This window comes from Sarcophilus harrisii, chromosome 3, assembly GCF_902635505.1.
Source record: "Sarcophilus harrisii chromosome 3, mSarHar1.11, whole genome shotgun sequence".
NCBI lineage: Eukaryota > Metazoa > Chordata > Mammalia > Dasyuromorphia > Dasyuridae > Sarcophilus > Sarcophilus harrisii.
Genome location: NC_045428.1, coordinates 327,364,388 through 327,384,088, shown reverse-complemented (window position 1 = coordinate 327,384,088; position 19,701 = coordinate 327,364,388). Strand labels below are relative to the sequence as shown.

At 34.9% G+C, this 19,701-nt stretch overlaps 1 protein-coding gene across 47 annotated transcripts in view; it reads right to left on the bottom strand.

Moving 5' to 3' along the window:
- The window catches only part of CLASP1 (cytoplasmic linker associated protein 1), a 319,850-nt gene that overhangs the window by 269,589 nt on the left and 30,560 nt on the right, over window positions 1-19,701 (bottom strand). For all 47 annotated transcript variants that reach the window (XM_031959887.1, XM_031959906.1, XM_031959896.1 and 44 more), the window contains exon 2: window positions 16,373-16,854. In XM_031959887.1, the coding sequence (XP_031815747.1) occupies window positions 16,373-16,567 (195 nt within the window). In that variant the 5' untranslated portion in view covers window positions 16,568-16,854. The remainder of the gene's footprint in view (window positions 1-16,372; window positions 16,855-19,701) is intronic.

The following is a 19,701-nucleotide window of genomic DNA, read 5'->3' as shown; positions in this document are numbered from 1 at the left end:
TTTTACAGATGAGAAAAATCAGGCTCTAACAAATTAAATTAGTCAATCAATAAATATCAATCACCTGGTTTATGCCAAGTACTTCTCTAAGTGCTAGAGATTAAAAAAAAAGGAAAACAAAAACAAAAAATCAGTCCTTGCTCTTAAGAAGTTCACAACTACATTAAAAACAAGCTGTATAAAGGATAAATTAGAAATAATCACAGAAGGAAAACACTAGCATTAAAGGGGATCAGGAAAGATTTGTAGAAGATGGGATTTCTGACTGGGACATTTCCAGAAAAATTCCAGAAGCTAGAATTTTTAGCTCAAGGAAACTAAGGAAGTTAATAAAGCCAGGATATAGAACTAAGAAAGGAGAGCATTCCAAGTATCGGGGGAGGGAAGGAGCAGCCAATGAAACTACCCAGAGTCAGGAAATGGGATGTCTTATTTGAGGAAGGGCCAGGAAGGCAGTGTCACTGAATCATAATAATATGGGTATTATGTCAATGTGGGGAGAGGGGGAGGGGAACGGTCTTAGCTCAGGAAGAGAGATCAATCTTTGAAGGGCTTTGAATCTCAGAGGATTTTTAAAATCTGATCCCACAGGTGATGGGGGCAACTGGAGTTAATTGAGTAGGTGGATAACATGATCAAACCTACATTTAATAAAATCACTTTGAAAGCTAAGTGAAGGATGAATTCAAGTGTAGAAACTTGAGGTAAGGGGACCATCCACAAAGGGGGACTATTTGTAATTGCCCAGGTATAAAGTGATGTTAGTGACATCCAGTTAGTGGCAGGGTCAGAGCAGAGAAGGTGGTAAATGGGAGAAACAAAGGTAAAATTGCAAAACCTTGGCACCATTTTGGACATGAGGGTAAAAAAGTGAGGAGTTGAAATAATATCTAGGTTACAAATCTAGCTGACTGACTCTGAGACATCACTACACATCTATGAAATTGGCTAAGAGGGGATGTGGGAAAACTGAGACAATAACACATTGTTGGTGGAATTGTGAACAGATCCAACCATTCTGGTGAGTAATTTGGAAATATGCCTAAAGGGCTATAAAACTGTGCATACCCTTTGACCCAGCAGTGTTACTACTGGGCTTACATCCCAAAGAGATGTTAAACGAGAGAAAGGGACCTACATGTGCAAAAATATTTGTGGCAGCCCTTTTTGCAGTGGCAAGAGACTGGAAATTTAGTGGATGTCCATCAGTTGGAGAAGCCTGGAGAGACTTACAGGAACTGATGCTAGTGAAATGAGCAGAACCAGGAGATCATTATAGAGAACAACAAGACTATATGAAGATCAATTCCGATAGACATAGCTCTCTTCAACAATGAGATGATTCAAACCAGTTCCAAATTTCAGTGATGGAGAGCCATCTACACCCAGAGAGAGGCCCCGTAAGAACTATGTTATGTGGACCATAACATAGCATTTTCATACTTTCTGTTGTTGTTTGCTTGCATTTGTTTTCCTTCTCAGGTTTTTTTTTTCTTTCTAGATCCAATTTTTCTTGTGCAGCAAGACAACTATATAAATATGTATACATATGTTAGATTTTAACATATTTAACATGTATTGGACTACCTGCCAGCTAGGAGAGGGGGTGGGGTGGAAGGAGGGAAAAATTTAGAGCAGAAAATTTTGCAAGGGTTAATATTGAAAAATTACCCATGTTTTGTAAATAAAAAGCTTTAATAAAAAAATTTAAATTTAAAAAACAAAAAACAAACCTAGCTGTCTGGGAGGAAGGTGGTACTATGAAAGTTAGGGAGAAGGAAGGATTTAGAGGGCAAAATAAGGAGTTCAGTTCTGAACATTTTGTAAACTCAGTTTGGAGTTTACATCCAATTCATCCAATTTAGAAGTATCCAACAGGCAATTAAAGATGTGAGACTAAAGATCAGCACAAAGATGAGGGCTGGATAAGTCAATCTGAAAATCATTTAATCATGGGAACTAAGGAGATCACCAAGTGATCCTATAACTTGGGCTGAGGGCAGAAAAGGACAGAGGACAAAAATGCTGAGGACAGAGAGAGCAGGTGTAAAGTGACTTTCTCCTGCTGACAGTGTTTGAGGTAGAATTTGAACACATCTCCTGAATGAATCAGTACTTAATCTTATCTGTATTTAATAACATTTAGATAATCAATTTTAAGAGGTCATTTTAAGACAAGATCCTCTGAAAGCAATAGAATCATCCCTTCTAAGTGAGACACTTAAAACTTACTCAATTCAAACTGGGTTCATTTCCAGCCTCACATATTTACTAGCTATGTAACACTGGGCAAATCATTTAAATCCGTTTGCCTCAGTTTCCTCAACAGTAAAATGAGGATAATAATAGTACCTACCTTGCATGTTGTTGTAAGGATCAAATAAGAAGCACTTAGCATAGTGCCTGGCACATAGTGACTAATTTTGCACATGTTTATTCTCTACCTTCCTCCCCCCTTTTATTCTTTCCTCGCTTCCCAGTAATCTTAAGAATTCTAGCCATAAATTTTTCCATAAACCACAAATTGTGCAGAGTGAAACCTTCCTAAATTAACCATTATTTGTTGTATGCAGATTTCATAGAATCATAAAAGTTTAGATTTTAAAGAATCATGGTTGAAATTATTTAATTCAAATAAAACCTCTTAATTTTCTACAAGTAAACTAAAACCATATAGAGGCTCATTTCTTCACACTATGCCACAGAAACTGAAGCAAAGATCAAATAAACATCATTTTGTCAGCAGACTTTAAATAGATGACTTTTCTCCCTCCTCTTGTAATTTATAAAGAACTCAGAAGCTCCATAAAAGCCAGCCCAGATCCAGCTGATCCTCAGCTACTGCACACACATAAACACCTGAGATCATCCTAGTGATATACAGCAATGCTCTAACAGGATTAAATAAAAAGAGGGAGAATCCTTCAAACATGGAGTGAAAAACACACAGGAGTGAAAGTATCAGTTTTCAGACAGATATAAAAAATGCTATTTGAGATTCTATGGACAACATGTGGTTTGATTTTTATGATTAAATATTTTATTTCTATGCAGATTGCTCCCAAATCTATGTAACCAGACATTATCTCCTTTCTGGGCTTCAAGCCTACCTCCACTAACTCCCCATTGTACATTCCCACAACTTCTACTCAATCAATTGCTAAGTATTACCTTTTCTCTTCTGTCTTCAATAATTCTCACAGAGACACTGAATCACTGAAGGAACTTCTTCATTAAACTTCACTCCTCTTTTTCCTTCCTAATCTATGCTTCACAGAAATGCTAAAATAATCCCTCAAATCAAAAGCAGCATATCATTCCTTTGCTCCAATAACACCAGTGATTCCCTACTGCATTCTGGATAACATGAAATTCCTTAGTCTAGCATTGAAAACTCATAAAGCTGTCTCCTGATAATTCTCTTATGTTCTAGCTTGAGAGGTATACTTGCTATTCCTCAAAAAAGGCATGCCATCTCTTGCCTCCAGACTCTGCTCAGACTAACATCCATTCTTGGAATGCATTCCTCTTTATCCTTACTTCCTTTATCCTATACTTCCAAGACTCAACTCAAAATATTTGAGGAGACCTTTCTTGATCTTCTTAGCTGTTAATTCTCCTTTTGCATTACTCAGATTCTTTAATTTTTCATGTAATCAAAATCCCAGTTTAAGAGACCTCCCTGGCCATCTAGTCCAAATTATGTACCTGAACAAAAATTCCCTCTAAAATGTCGGTTGCTTAGTTGTTTTCCTTCATTCTCAAAAAGGACCAAAATGATATCACTATGTTAGATTGGAGTTATATTATATTGTGTCCGATTGTGGCTGATCAGATCAATATGAACTTGGAATGCTCTGCCACAGGTTAGACACAAAAAGTCCCCATGAACATTTAAGTAGTTTCTCTAACTTTGGTTCTGAGCTAATTCAATTGTGCTTTGCTTTAGAGCACAGCACCTTCTCTGATGACATCACATGTGCCAGTATCTCCCACCATCATAAATTAATTTTAAAGTCCTTGAGAGACCTTGAGAGTGTCCTTGTATCACTTTTTCTGACCATCTTGTGATAGCTTTCCTTGTGTGAAGGCTCCATAAAATAATCTTTTTGGCAAGTGTATATTTGGCATTTGAACAGTGTAGCCAGCCCCAACAGAGTTGCACTCTTTGCAGTAAAGCTGGAATGTTTGGCAGTTTATTTGAGAAAGGACCTCAATCACTGAATTCTAGACCTCAATATCTGCCACCTTCTCCTGCCAGGTGATCTTCAGAATTCCCTAAGACAATTCAAGTCTGATCTTTCCTACCACAAGACTATTTAAAACCAATTCTTCACAAAGTTGCCTCTTCCCCAGGTTTTGTTGTTTGTTTTTGTTTTGTTTTTTGTCTCTGTAGTACTAGAGTCTGGCAAAATGTCGTGTACCTAAGAGCTTCATAACTGAACTAAATTGCTAGATCTTAAGTTACTGAATGAATTTTTTCCTTAAGTTGTATTCCTGTATAATTTTAGTCTCAGTAAACTATGATAAAGATGAATCCTGATTGTTTAATAAATACAGTTATAAGAACTGATCATGAAAAAACAAAAATGCCACTACAGTCAACAAGACAAAACAAAGTTCAGGTTAAGGGTCACTAGGGTCCTGAGTATTGACAGTACTTCACCTCAGAAAAGAACAGCAGCATTCTACACTAAGTTTGAAAGAGCCTCACCTGAATCCCCAGAGAAAGTCCATTCAAATTGTCAATATGATTAGAAGTAATTTAGTAATTACTTTTTTTTTTTTAAAGAGAGCTCTTTTCTAAAAAGGTCATAATGATCAATACTGTGAAAAAGCTTATAATGTACTTTATAATAAGTGAGCTAGTGATAACTGCTTTTTGATCTAGAAAAAGCTCATCTTTATTTAAAGACAGTGTGGTATAGTGGCAAGAGTTCTTGAGCACTAAAATTCAAAACCAGAATAGCCCTCTTGACCATCTACAAAATGGAGATGATAAGTATTTGAATGATTTATTGCAAAAGGCTTCAGTGAGTAAAGAAAGGGCTTTATAAACCTTAAAGGCAAAAAAGCTCTCCAAACCCTTAAAGCATTGTAAAAACATTAATTATTTATCTTACTATGGGCAAAGCCCTTTTAAATGATTATTATTCTTCATAACACCTTAAATATTAAAACTGTTTAGTAAATCCTAAGAGTAGATTTATGAAATGTCATGGACAAGAGCACAGAATGAGAAGAATATCTACATATGTAGTGTTCACAGTGATGAAAATTGTGGCTCCACCAAAGTACAACAGAGGATAAAGTAAATTAGTATTATAAAATAATAGGTCCCATAAAGTCATTTTGAGTTTCTTCTTACCACAGGAATCTATATGTCCTTCCAAAATTCAGTTGCACCCAAAAGATGAAGAATCATCTAGTCGAATAGTGAATCCCTTTTACAAACTATAAGTATTACAAATAAGACATTCACTAAAAAATTAGAAAAACTGCAGAAATAACTGAAGACATGGATTCTTTTTCTAAGGGAGAAGAAAAAAAAACTTTATCATATATATAATAAAAGTAGGTGGTAGTTCCAGTGGTACTAGGCAAAAAGAATCAATTAATTACTCCAGTAACTAACTGTATTAAGAGTTCTTGCTTCAAATCTCAATTCTACTTCTATTTACTCTGCAAACTTAACTTAAATGAACAGCTCAATCATCTGTTTCTTCACCTGTAGAGTGGAGGAAGAGATATGAGGAATTTACACTGAAGCAATCAGTGGGAGCAAGAAACAAGTCCACGTTAAATAAGCATGCAAGTTAACCTCTACTTCCACACTCCCCTGCCTAGCAGTTTCTGGCATGTCAGTGCAGGCTGAACAATTAAACCACTAAGGACATCTCATGCCAAATGACATCAAATGAGGATCCAAGGATATATAAAAAGCTTCCTCTCAGGTTTTTGTGCCTACTTTAAACTATTACCCCTTGATCCCTCAAAGATTCACTACAATAACTGCAAGAAATTCAATTTTTAGTCCTGATGCCAAGCTCTCTTCACCTTGTACCTGTCTGTCTTGTTCTCCCCTAATCTTTAACAGGGATACTTTACCAAGTTGAGTGACCAGACAAATATCATGCTAGTGTCAGGACTACTTCGGTTCTGAAACTAGGTGGTAACCAAGAACTAAGAAGGAATAAAAGTACTAAAAAATTGAATATAATCATTCCCAGAGTCCCTATGCCAACTGCCTTGCCTTGGAACATTCTATTTGAACACAATGATGTATTCAAAGTCTGATTTTAGAACATAGATGGATATTTCAAATATGGTTCCCTAGAAACACCAAGCATAATGTCCTTGAGTAGGAGGCCTTTGAGCATAAGCAAATTCATTCATGTATCCAGAAAAAAAAGTACAAACAAGTATTCAGATATATGTGCATATGAACAAAAAGCAAAAAGTATAACAACCTATACTGAAATGACAAAAAACCAACAACCTACTAAAGTCTTGTTTTGATTACTGACAAATTTTCCAATAAAAGTAGATCTTAATAAATATTAATAGTACTATAGATATTTCGCTTTTACTATTAGCTGCAAGCCCTTTATCTCTTCCTATTTCCCCACCTCCTCTTAAGATTTAAAATATCTGACATTAATCCTGTTTTAGAATATTTCCCCTAATTTCAACACAATTTAGCAGCTTTCTCCTCATTCACAATCCTACATATTCACTTTTGAATGCAATTCAAATCCTAATACAAACACTGTAAAAAGAATTTCTAGGTAACAAGTCAATTTTTTTTGGCTCCACACTCCAACCAATTTTTCATAATAGTGAACACAACAAAATTATAAGAACGTTTCTGGTTCCAGTTTTGCTGGTCAAGAAATGTATAACCTGGAAAGAAAATCACTTCCCCACTCTGGGACAAGTTTGTTTACCTATAAAAAGAAAGAGGATAACCAAGACAACTCATCTTTTTTTTTTTTGTGGTATTGGCTCGGTAAAATCTATCTACTATTTACAATACTGGTAGTCTATATTAATAAGAGAAATACAAAATACTAAGATTCTGAGTCTAAATAAATTTTTAGACTTGAGTATACCATAATAGGATTTTAATTGTATAGCTAAAATATACAATGTTTATGATTTATGTTCCTCTTTGAGTAGGCAGTATGACAGAGCAGAAACAGCATTAAAATAGGACATGGGAACCTAGATTTAAATCCCAACTGTGCTATTTAACTACCTGTATGATCTTGGACAAATCATTTAATTTCTCTGAGCCACAATGATCTCCTTAGTAAAATGAAAGTACAGGAAAAAATGAATAAACTGATCTCTTCCACTTTAAATTCAAAGGCCCTCTGGTTACAGAATTATGCTGTTTTGCACTTTAAGCTGCCAGCTTGGGGCTGGGGGTAGAGAAGGGAGTACTACAAAGAAAAGGAAAAGCCAATGGATTTATGTAAACTATAAACTTACAGAAATAAGAAACGGGAGTCTAAAATAAGATTCTAAAGAGTACTTTATACTAAATACTTGAAATACTGAAGAGTATTTCAAGAAAAAATAAAAGCAAAAAGCCCTATAAATCTATGTTAACAATACATTTGAACAGAATATAAAATATTTATGATTTATTAAATAAGACCTCCAAGTTCATAAAGGAATATTCATTAAGCTTAGGATATATTGAGCACCTAACTTAAAACAAAACCTCCACCAGGAAGTCAACCCAAAATTACAAATACAAACTATTATGGATAATATAATTATCCAATTATGGAAATTAGAATTAATTATTATAATGGATAATAGTATAAAATATAATCATAGTAAATATATTTATTTAAAACAAGAGGGAGAAAGGTAGATCTTTTGAAGCAAGCTTGCTCAAAAACTTTTTATGTTCTATACAACTACAAATGACCACGTCTTTTATTCTAAGCAACATCTTTTAGATATGAAACTTAAGAAAAATAATCATATTCTTTAAGGTAGGAAAAAATAACTCAGGCAGATTCACAAATGGCTTAGCTAAAAAGGTATTTTTTAAAAGTTTTTGTTATTTAGTAATTTCAATCCTGTCCAACTTTATGACCCTATTTGGAGTTTTCTTTCCAAACTAATGGAATATTTTGTTATTTCCTTCTCCAGCTCATTTTACAAATGAGGAAATTGAGGCAAATAAAGTTAAGTGATTTGCCTAAGGTATCACAAGTAAATAGTAAGTGAAATCATATTTGAACTCGGGTCTCCAAGCCCATTTATGCCACTTAGGTGCCTTAAGTGTTCCCAGAATGAGAAGACTTAAGATGAATTATGATCTATGTATTTGGAGGGAATAGTCAAGATTTTTTTAAGGTATTTTTTCATTAATCTGTCCATCCTGCTACTCCTCTACCCCACTGAGGACCTTAAAAAAAAAAAAAAATCAAGACACATCCTTCAAAAGTTATCTACAAAATCTAGCCAGTTATCTTTCCTTTTTAATTTTTGCTATATTAGATTTCTCTGTATAAAAATTTTATATAACCCAAATCACCTTTTTAATCTTGTTTAATGTTCTCTACTCACTTCTTTAGACAGAAACTCTTCCACTATCCACAGATCTGAAAACTAATTCCTTCTTTACTCTTCTAATTTCTTTATGATTTGACACCTGTTGGGTTATAGCTTCATTCAGAGCTTATCTTCATGTTTACTGTGAAGTGCTGATCTAAATCTACTTTCTACCAGTTTACGGTCCAATTTTCCCAGTTGTTTTTGTTTTTATAAACCAACCCTGGTTTATAAAAATGTTATAAAACAATGATTGTTTTGTTGTTGGGGGAATATTTCCCTGAATTTTTGTTTGTTTGGTTTTGCTTTATTATGTTGCATATTGCTTCACTGATTTCTTTTTTAAATCAGTTCCTAACTTTTAATAACTATTGCTTTGTAGTGCAGTTTGAGATCTTTTTTTCCTGCTTTTATCATCTCCTCACTTTTTTTGTTCACTCACATTATTTTTTCTAGTTTAATAAAAGTGTTTTGATAACAATGAAAAAGTAAAGTGATTTAGGTAGTATTGTCATCTATGTGTCATTAAATTAGCTAGGCTTACCTATAAGCCAAGCCTATACTATAATAAATAGTACTAATATACCTATACTATACTATATACCTATAGTACTATTATACCTTTACTATACTACCTATAATTAATATTTCTCCAATTATTTAAGGTCTTTCCTACAAATAATTTTTTATAATCATATTCATAAAATCCTTATATGAACCAATGTTCATATATATGCTCCAAAATATTTCATAGCTTCTATAGTTATTTTGGAAAGAATTCATTTTTCTAGCTCTTCTTGTTGTGTTTTGTCAGTTATATAAAACACTAATTTCTATAGATTGATCTTATATTCTGCAACTTTGCTAGTTAATGATCATTTTGCTTATGTTTAAATTAAATTAAAATTTAATTTTAATTTAAATTACTTTAATTTAGTGTTTTCTAAGAACACCATCACATTTGATCCTGAGGTTTTTCCTCTGGGAGTTTATGACATCTTTTCAACCTCTTCTTTTTAAAAATATTGTGTTATTTAAATATTTTATTTTTCTTTTATTAATATATATTTTATATTTTTAAGTATTCATCAATTTCCTTTAAATTATCCATTTCATTAGCATTTAATTCATCAAAATAATTTTATTTCTTCCACAATTAAATTCCACATTTTCTTATTTTTGAAAACAAGTATAAAAAAAACACATTTATCAAAGTACCAAAATAGACTATCTGATCTATAACTCTTAGAACAAGGTTTCAAATGCAGCAATAATTAAGGGTTTATATATGTCAAACACTGACTGTTCTAAACACCAGGGATACAAAAAAAAATTCTATTATGAGGAAAACTCTGCAAAGAAAAACAGAAACTAAGTATTCTACCATACAAAATTTGTATATTTTTAATAGATTTATTTGTAATAATGCCAAACCAAAGCCCAACCAGTAAATTGGGATCTGACAATATATTCTGAAATCTTCATTACCTACCCAAAGTTGTTATCTCTGCACTAGTTGCTGTAACTTCCCTCCTTTCCTCTCTATACTTTCTTTTCAATTGGGGATTTTAGCCAACAATGACTTCTTTCCTCTCAGGGTTTCTCTCACACTTTTCCTCACAAGACATCCAATCCTTCTATCCTATTGAAAAACTCTGAAAATGAATAGCTGCTTCTCTATCCCCATAAAAGGGATAGAGATCCCTAGTCTATGTGATAGGTGAGAATCTGTCATCTGAAGAACTAAGATTCGATCCCTCATAAAAATTCACTGTAATAAACAAAAGTTTAAAAAATGAACGGAATTTTGTCCATTAACTATTCAACTAATTTCTACCTTCAAAGCTCAGCCTGTGGCAAGATGTGCTAGTCATTACAATCAATTCCTCACCCTTATTTCAAAGTAATATTTGTGAATTTACCATCTCACTGTGGCTTGCAAAAGTGAAAAGGCTTTAGGAAGATATTGTTGCTTCCTGTTATCTACTCCATAAACCAAAAATCTCTGCTTGGATATGATTTATGATTACTTACAAAATATCAGCGCTTATCCTACTAGAAATATTAGGATAACTCCCCCCCAAAGGAAACTTCATTAAACTATCAACTCCAAATGTTAGGAAGCACAGACTACTTCTGACAGACCTTATCCACCTTAATAACTCACTTTTCAAAAACATTAAAAAATAAAAAATAAAAACGCACACAAAAAATATAAAATTTAAAAAAAAAAAAAAGTATCCAGAAAAATAATTCTGAACTCCATAATCTTTTCTGGCTCCCCTCTCAAAGTCACAAAGGAGGAAAGAGCAATAAAAACCAAGTTAGGAGATAAAAACAGGAAATGATCTTTCTTTTCAGCATCTGAAAACATTTTATCCTACTCCTTATTCTCCCTCCATAAAGGTATGGCTCAGTGGTTATAGTATTAACACTAGGAAATTTGATGGCCCTTTACTTTGAAACAATCTCTTGCTAACTAACAGTCTGCCTGTACTTCTGTAAAGGAAAGAATGTTCTCCTGGGATCTATCAATGCCTTCCTTTTCTCTGTAAAGTCTAGCAATTCTCTTCATCATCCCCATTATCATCATCATAGCATTTATGCTTTAAGGTTTACAAAACATTTCTAAAAAATAATCTCATTTTATCCTCACAACCCTGAAATAGGTATTATTCCCATTTTGCAGATCAGGAAACTGAGACAATGGGGATTAAGTAAGCTGCCTATACACAGCTATTAAGTGTTTGAGGCATGACTCAGATCTTTATGAGTTCAGGTCTCACACTCTAACCATTGTGCTTCTTAACTGTCCAATTAATTCTCTCTTTCACAAAGTCCTTGTCTGATGACTTCAATCCTCCTCTCTCCCCTCTGAATTTTTCCACACTTTTGTGCACAGTATAAGATTTTACACACCACGGACATACCTTTTAATCCTCAAGGACAGGCAATAGTAGAGAGGAGAAAGAGATATTAAGACGCTCCTCCAAAAACAAAAGAAAGGGGGAGCCACAGGTAACCCTAGAGAACTTCTAAATCTAGCTTTTTATACTATTAACTTCTTGATTTTTGACAAAGATGCACTGGCTCCGGCAGACAGGTTTTATAACCCACCGGAAGGTCAGTGTCCAGTGCGAGCAGCTCCACTATCTTTAGATAATTGCCAGGTTATGTGGAGAGACCCAGAAAGTGGTGAAAGGAAAGGACCAGATAGGCTAACTGCTTTGGGGAGAGGGTTTGCTTGTATTTCTACAGGTGGAGAAGGAATCAGATGGGTGCCAACGAGCCATATTCGCCTTGTCCATCACAGAGAGACGGAGCAGACCCTTGAAACAAAGGAGATGACCCAAGAAATATCAGGTGGTTCTGTTGCTGATTGTGCTCACCATTGAAAGAGCGTGGCAGTTATGGCATTTGACTCATAGACATCAAAGATTGTTGGACTTCAAAACCCTCAGGAATCATTGGATTCTCTGAGACATAAGATTGTTGTAGGACTTCAAAACCCTCAGGAATCATTGGATTCTCTGAGACATAGCACTTGAAAACCCTCAGGAATCATTGGATTCTCAGAGACATAGGACTTGAAAACCCTCAGGAATCATTGGATTCTCTCTGAGAAATGATAAGACTGTTACAGGACTTCAAAATCTGCTGGAATCATTGGATTCCCTAACACATAAAAAGACTTTTGCAGGACTTCAAAAACTCAGAAGGATCACTGGATTCCCTGACATGTGAAACAATGGACAATAGATTGGTTTTGGACTATCTCTTGGCTGCTGAAGAAGGTGTATGTGTGACTGTTGTTTACATACCCTCCCCTTCTAGGACTTCTGGTGATATTTTCCAACACCATGTTGATTTATATTGTTTGCTATGCCGCTACTTGCATGTACAATTCATGTTTGTTACACCACATTGAGCCTGCACTGATTGTGGGGAGAGTCATCCCTAATAGCCTCTGCGTTATTGCTATGTGCTTGTGTAATACCTCCCATGCTGATGGGTTTGTGCATAATAAGACCCTTCAGCCCAGAAACCCGCTAGCAACCCCCACTTCCCTTTGGTGCTTTTCATCTCCCTTCCTGAGATGTCAGGGAGGGCGTGATCACCTCCTTTTCGGTGCTTTCACCTCCTTCCCTGAGAAGTTAGGGAGGCTGTGATCACCTCCCCTTGGGGGCTCTGACCTCCCTGAGGAGTCAGGGATGGCATGGCCACCTGTGTTCTAAAATAAAAGAAAGCGGGAGATGTAATGGGCTGAGGTTTGAGTTGATAACTGAGGTCCCAAGTACATGAGGCCAAATAGTAATTGGACTATACTCTATTAATATACATGATTGGATTAAGAATGGTCCCTGCCCACTCTCTGTGCAAGTCCTGATGTGTTGTACAGGAAATGACGATTTTGGTGGGTGGAGGCAGAGAGAGGAACAGGAAGAGAAGCTGGGATAGATTGGGCCTGGGTTCGAGACTCCGAGCTGCTGGTTGTGTGGCTGCTGGTCGAGCTAGCTTCTTGACTCAGCTGCACACATTGCTATCGCCGATTCTCTTCCATCTCTGTTCCTTCTTCACTGAGAATAAAGACTGACGATTTTCCCCTAACCTGAATTCCTGATTCCTGCTGATTTAAAAATACACCGTCTTCACACTGAATAATTTAGTTCCTAAATATTTACTGGCCATATTATTAATTATTGTTCCAAACGTGATAATTCTATCTTCCAACTGGCTCCTAAGGGCATAGCTAAATTCTTATGTAGGAAAATCCAACTGATTAACTGGCTTGATTTTGATTACATGAACTCAGCGAGCCATGCTGCCCAACTGGATGACACTTGACGTCCAGTAAAAAAGAGAAAAGGAGGAAGTAGCTTACCGAAGCCAGCAGCAGTGCTACAGTGTATAGAATGTTCTTTTCCTTCTTTGGGGATGAATTACACTCAGAAGGAATCTGGAAGTCTGGACATGTTAGCCTTCCCCATTTGGTGCTAGCATTGTAGCCTCCTTTTCACTTACAGACTTCCCATTCAAGCCTCACACTTTTCCAACCAAAGTGAAAAGAAATGCAACAGGGACAATAAGGGATCAACAAGAACCTTTTTTCCTCACATCCTCTATCACTCTGCATCCTGGACATAAAACTAAGGAGTATATACAAGAGATGCCTCCAAGAAACCCTTATAGTCTTTTAGTACTTCATAAAGCCTAGCACAATAATCACAATGTAGCCCATCAAATGTCTGATGGATGGTTATTCCTCTGCTTTAAATTTGCTCCCATATCTCAACAGGTTGCTCTTCTTGAAAATGAAATTATTCAAAAAAATTATTAAATAGTGTATTTGCATTATACCAACAATATTGGAAGTAAGCTTGTATCCTAAAGAATTCAAAGATGAAGAGAAAATTCCTATATATACAAAAATATTTTACATTTGTGGTAATAAAAGGCAACACAAAGTAGGTACCACATCAACTGGAAATAGCTAAATAAATTGTAGTACATAAATGTAATATAACATTAAAAATAATACTGTAATTGTATCATAAAACACAATGTAAATGAAAAATTCAGAGAAATTTGTTAATGCAGAGCGACAGTAATAGATCAGAATACAATTTATATAATGGCCACAGCACTACAAAGGAATGTAAGCACCCTGGTCAATGCAATGACAGAAAAATCGGATTCCATAATAATTATAATAATGATGAAAAAGTAGAAGTAAATTCTGAGCCTATCTAGATCAACCTTCTTATTTTACAGATGATGAAACAAATAAGTCAAAGGTCCAAATTCTGCTTCAGTGACTTAGTACTTCTGTGACCCTAGGCAAGTCACAACTTTCCTGCCTAACTATCCAGCAAAGTTGTTTTCATATCATTTACCCTAAGCAGAATAGGTAAAAAGGAAATATGAAGGAAAAAATACTATATAATGCAGTCTTTGAGATTATCAATATCACTGCTCTCATAGGCACTTGTGCAAAACCACTCCCATCTTTATTTTTAATTTCTTGCTATACTATGATTCAAGATAATTCCAAATGACTTATAATGGAAAATGCAATCCACATAAAAAAAAAAAAAAAAAAAAAAAAACTGAAGTCTGAATGCAGATCAAAGCAGTGACAAAACATGTTGAATGAACGTTAGAATTCTTTCCAAAATCAGAAAAACCCATTTCTTTTTATTTTAAATTTACAAAATTAAACACTTCCATCTAAATAAGATTAGCTTTGTTGCCATAATAAATAAACCAAGAAGTACATGTTGGGGACCTACTGTATGTCAACCATTGTAACAAAATTGGAAGCAGTAAGATTTGGTCCTTTCCCTCAAAATCTCAATGTAGGGGTAAGGATTAATATACACAAAAACAATGTCTAGAGATAAGAGTAACAAAGAGATGATGTTTAAGGAATCTATCTTCACAGAAGAGGCATAATTAATTATAATAACAATAACAAACGTTTAGATAGTACTTTCTATGTGAAGGTTTGATGCTAAGTTCTTAATAAACATTATTTATTTCACTTGATCCTCACAAACATCCTGAGAGGTGGATGTTATTATTTGCATTTTACAGCTGAGGAAATGAAGGCAAACTTAAATTAAGTGAATTGTCCAATATCACACAGTTGGTAAATGTCTGTATCTGAATTGGAAATCTGGCCAGGAATCCTGCCTCCCTCACTGCATCATCTAGCTGCCTCTAAACTAGGCTTTGCAAGATTTAACTCTGTCTTGGATTTCAATAGCCAAAGGAGATAAAAGTAGAAAGCAAAGAGTCCAAAGTCAGAATATGTTTGCCCTTACTGTCTACAACATACCCAAATCAATTTGAGGACAAAGAGTTCATTTATAACATCCAGACATCTAATTCCCTGATGTCATTTAGAAGGAGGGGGGGAAAGAACAAAGAGTTGATTTGGAAGAAATCAAATGAATGATCAAAAACCAAGAACAAGAAAGAATTACAACAGAGAGTACAAAAGCTTTGACTTCCATCAGGTTCCTTCGTAAAGCAGGAGCTATGTCAGATCTAGTAGATTTAAATCCTGCTTTAAATAAGGAGTCACCCTTTGACATAACAAAATACAATAAATAGAAATCATATTACTCTCATTTTTTTCTTATTAAGATCTCAGTGTTTAGAATGGAAAAGTGGTTTACTTTCCCAGCTGGTTCAATTATGGAACCTGCCCTACTATCATTGTCCCCAAGGATACCATGTGACATGTCTTTCCAGAACCTGCAATGTGTCAGCCAGTCCATTACACATAGGTCACAAAAGAGTTCTTGGTAATCAATGCCAGTCCTGGCCAGGGATCTGGACTGGCTTCTAACCAGAAACCTTTAGGTGAAAAGCTCAATATCCAATTACCAATCCTATCCCCCAGGTTAACAACAGAGACTATTTGCTATTCATGAAGAACCATTCACATATTCTCTCATGATTCATCACTCACAAGATACAAGTACTGCAACTTTTGGGTTGCAAATGCTTATAAATTTTCCAATATACAACTTTCTCTTTTCTATTCATTCATCTTCCTTAAAAAAAAAATATGCTGTACAAAGATTTTTATATTATTTAACAAACCCCAAAAAAGGGAATTATCCATTTCTTCTAGTACCAAACATCCCAAAGCCACAAAACACTGGATACAATACTTGGCAGCTATCAAAGAAAACACATGGTTTCTTACATATGTTTTTAATGGAGAGATTATAGAAGTGTAACAACTTAATCTAACCACCTGTAAAAGAGTCTTCTTAAGCAAGCTTACCTTATAATTACTAGAGTTCACCCAAGAAGTGGCAAGTCCATCCACAAGCTTATCTAACATCGTCTGATCATGTTCAAGATCAGCAGACTTCTGCTTGTCTGAGAAATAGTCTATTAGTTCTTGGCCCACTTGTAGTCGTTTCCCCACATCTTTCTGCAACACCTGTGCCAAGCAAGACTCCATTCGGTACTCCATGGTGGAATTCAAATACAGCACGGTTGAGAAAGCTAGAGGGCAGTTAGGCTGAATCTCCCACTAGGAAGGCTTCCTGGAGGCTGCCTCTGTGTTTGATAAAGGTTACTAAGGGCCTTGGTTTCAAAGATGCAATCCGGGGAATGGCAACAATGCACCATGTGTGTTTCAAGAGCAGCTGGGAGGATATTAAAAGTCTAATTTAAATAACTAGCAGGAGATAAAGTATTGAGTAGCACAGTAATGCTATGCTATTGGCTCTGGAATACTTCATAATTCAGCAGTCCATTCTGAAAAAGAAGAAAAAGAGGAAAAATCAGTAGAAATTAAGCAGACATGTATGTTATGAAACTTCAAAATCAGGAACAGAGCAAACCATATTACAGAGTGACTTATAATTATGTGTAAGAATGGGAAACATTAATATTTGGCAACCTGATCTGAACAGGATAATTATTATTTTTATCAGGACATACACTGATATCCAAAGAAAAGAGGTTATGAGTTCCATAATGAATGTTTGATTTTCAGAACTTCATAATATCTAAATGCAGTACACACAAAAGCAGCCTTTCTCCATAGTTAAGCACATAATTACAAGCTCAAATATTAATCAGTCTGTCTGACTCGTGAACATACTAATTCACTAATTTAAGTTTATTCTTTCAAATAACCAAAGAACTGGAAATAGGGACACCTCCTACAGAAATATTTGACACCATTTTGCCAGCCTGATCCCATTAACTTAAAAGTCTGCCATGTGGGACCTGACATCTAAATGTAGTTTTTGCAATGTTGATGTACAAGCTGTCTAGGCTCAACCTAAGAAAAAATTTGGCCTCTCTCTGCTTATCTTTCTAATAGGTTACTAACCCAAGCCCATCACAATATGCAAATTTGAAAATAGCACTACTTTTTCTTAATGAATTATTATGCTGTTAGGAGAAACACTTTATGGGAATAAGGCAAAGTAGTGAAACACCTGAGTGTGGAACAAACCAGATCAAAATATAATTGGACAAAAATTATACTACCTATAATCTATGACATGGGGATGTGATCATTCCAATTCCAACTCAGAACACAAATTAGGAATCAATCATTTAAGCATTAACATTATGACTTTGATTGGGGAATGTGCGAAAGAGAGGAAAAGTTCCAAAATTGGTTAGTTGAATTTTCTTTATTGACTGGCTAGCTAATTAACTTGCTAACAATCCTACGCACTTACATCATAACTACTGTTGTCTCTTCACTCAGTTACTAATAGTTAATGATTAAGTCCCACTTCAGAAATATTATTCAATTCTTCACACCATAATTTTGATTAAGCTTTGCATCTATTATCTGCCCTTCTCCCCAGTAAAGCATTACTCATACCATTGGTGTATCCACCCATACTTTCTGAAATGTCTAATATAAGTGTGTATATGTATATGTAATACATATTCATTTTTAAAAGGTAGCCTTGGATTCAGGAAGACCTGAAGTCCAGTTCAAGTTCTAAGGTGAAGTCATTTAAATCACTTAACCACTCATTTCTATAAGAAAATCTCCACCACTTTACATTCACTACAAAATTTCTTTGTAATAAAATTCCCTGGTAAATAATAATCACAGAATCTCAGAGTTGAAAAGGACCAAGAAGCTATACAATCTAATCCAGACATGAATAAGAATCACATCTACATTACAGCCCACAAAATATTATCCATTCTTTGCTTGATGACAACCAATGACGGGAATCACTATTTATCTTCCAAAGCAATACATACTACAAATGACTAGCTCTAATTATTAAGAAGTTTTCCTTTCTTATTGCAAGGCTAAAATTTCCTCTTCACAACCCTTTAGGGCAAAACAGAGGAAGTCTAATCATTTAAAAAATAAGCATTTATTATGATATCTCTTATGTGTCAGACTTTGTATTAGGGGTTAAGGAAACAGGGAAAAAAAAATAGTAAGACAATTCCTTGCCCCAAAGAGCTTATATTGAAGAAGACAACATTAGGAGATATAGAGAGCCACCCAATCAGACACACAGACACTCACTTAAGCATATGCAAAATAAATAAAAGCTAATTTGTAAAGAACCTAACAGGTAACAGAAGAAAAGAGCAGAAACTAAGAAAAGGCCTTATAAGGCTATATGGAGCAGGATATAGTACATAAGCTGAGTTTTGAAAGAACCTGGGAGTTCAAAAAGGTGGAGGTAAAGAAAAAATGCAAGTTCTTTTTGTGGTGGCAAGGAAATAGAAACTTAGTAGATGCTCATCAATTGGGGAATGACTAAATAAGCTATGATATAAGACTGTAATGGAGTATTATTGTTCTATAAGAAATGATGATTTTAGAAAAGCCTGGAAAGATTTTCATGAATTGGTGCCCAGTGAAATGAGCAGACCCAAGAGAACACTATACACAGAAACAGCAAGATTATGACAAACCATGACAGACTAAGTTCTTCTCAGAAATACACTGATCCAAGACAATTCCAATAGATTTGGGATAGATAGAATATCCCATCCACATCCAGAAAGAGAACTATGAAGAATGAATGCAGGTCGAAGCACATACATTTTTACATTTTGTTTTGGTTTACTTTTTCTTTCTTGTGGTTTTCCACTTGTGTTGTGATTTTTCTTTCCCAACGTGTCTAATATGGAAATGTATTAAAAAAATGATTGTGCATGTATAATCTATAGCTGATTCCTTGCTCTCCTGGGGAGGGAAGACATATGAGAGGGAGGGAAAAAAAGAAAATTTCAACTCAAAATCTTACAAAAATGAATGTTGAAAGCTATTTTTATACATAAGTCGAAAAATAAAATAGTAATGAATGAAAAAAAAAAAAAAAAAAGAATGCTAGACCTCTTTCATAAAGAATGTCAGATGTCATGTTCTCTCCCAAATCATTCTTTCTTAGACTCCAGACTCAACATTCCTATTTCCTTCAAAGACAACATGATTCTCAGGCTTATCATCATTCTGGTTACTCTTTCCTCTGGACACTCCTCAACTTAAAAAAGTGGTACCCTAGAACTAAACACAATACTAGATATGACCTGAGCAGAGCAGCAATAGTGCAAGGTAATGCCTTTCTTAATGCTTAAGATTTTGTTCACTTTTTTGGCTGC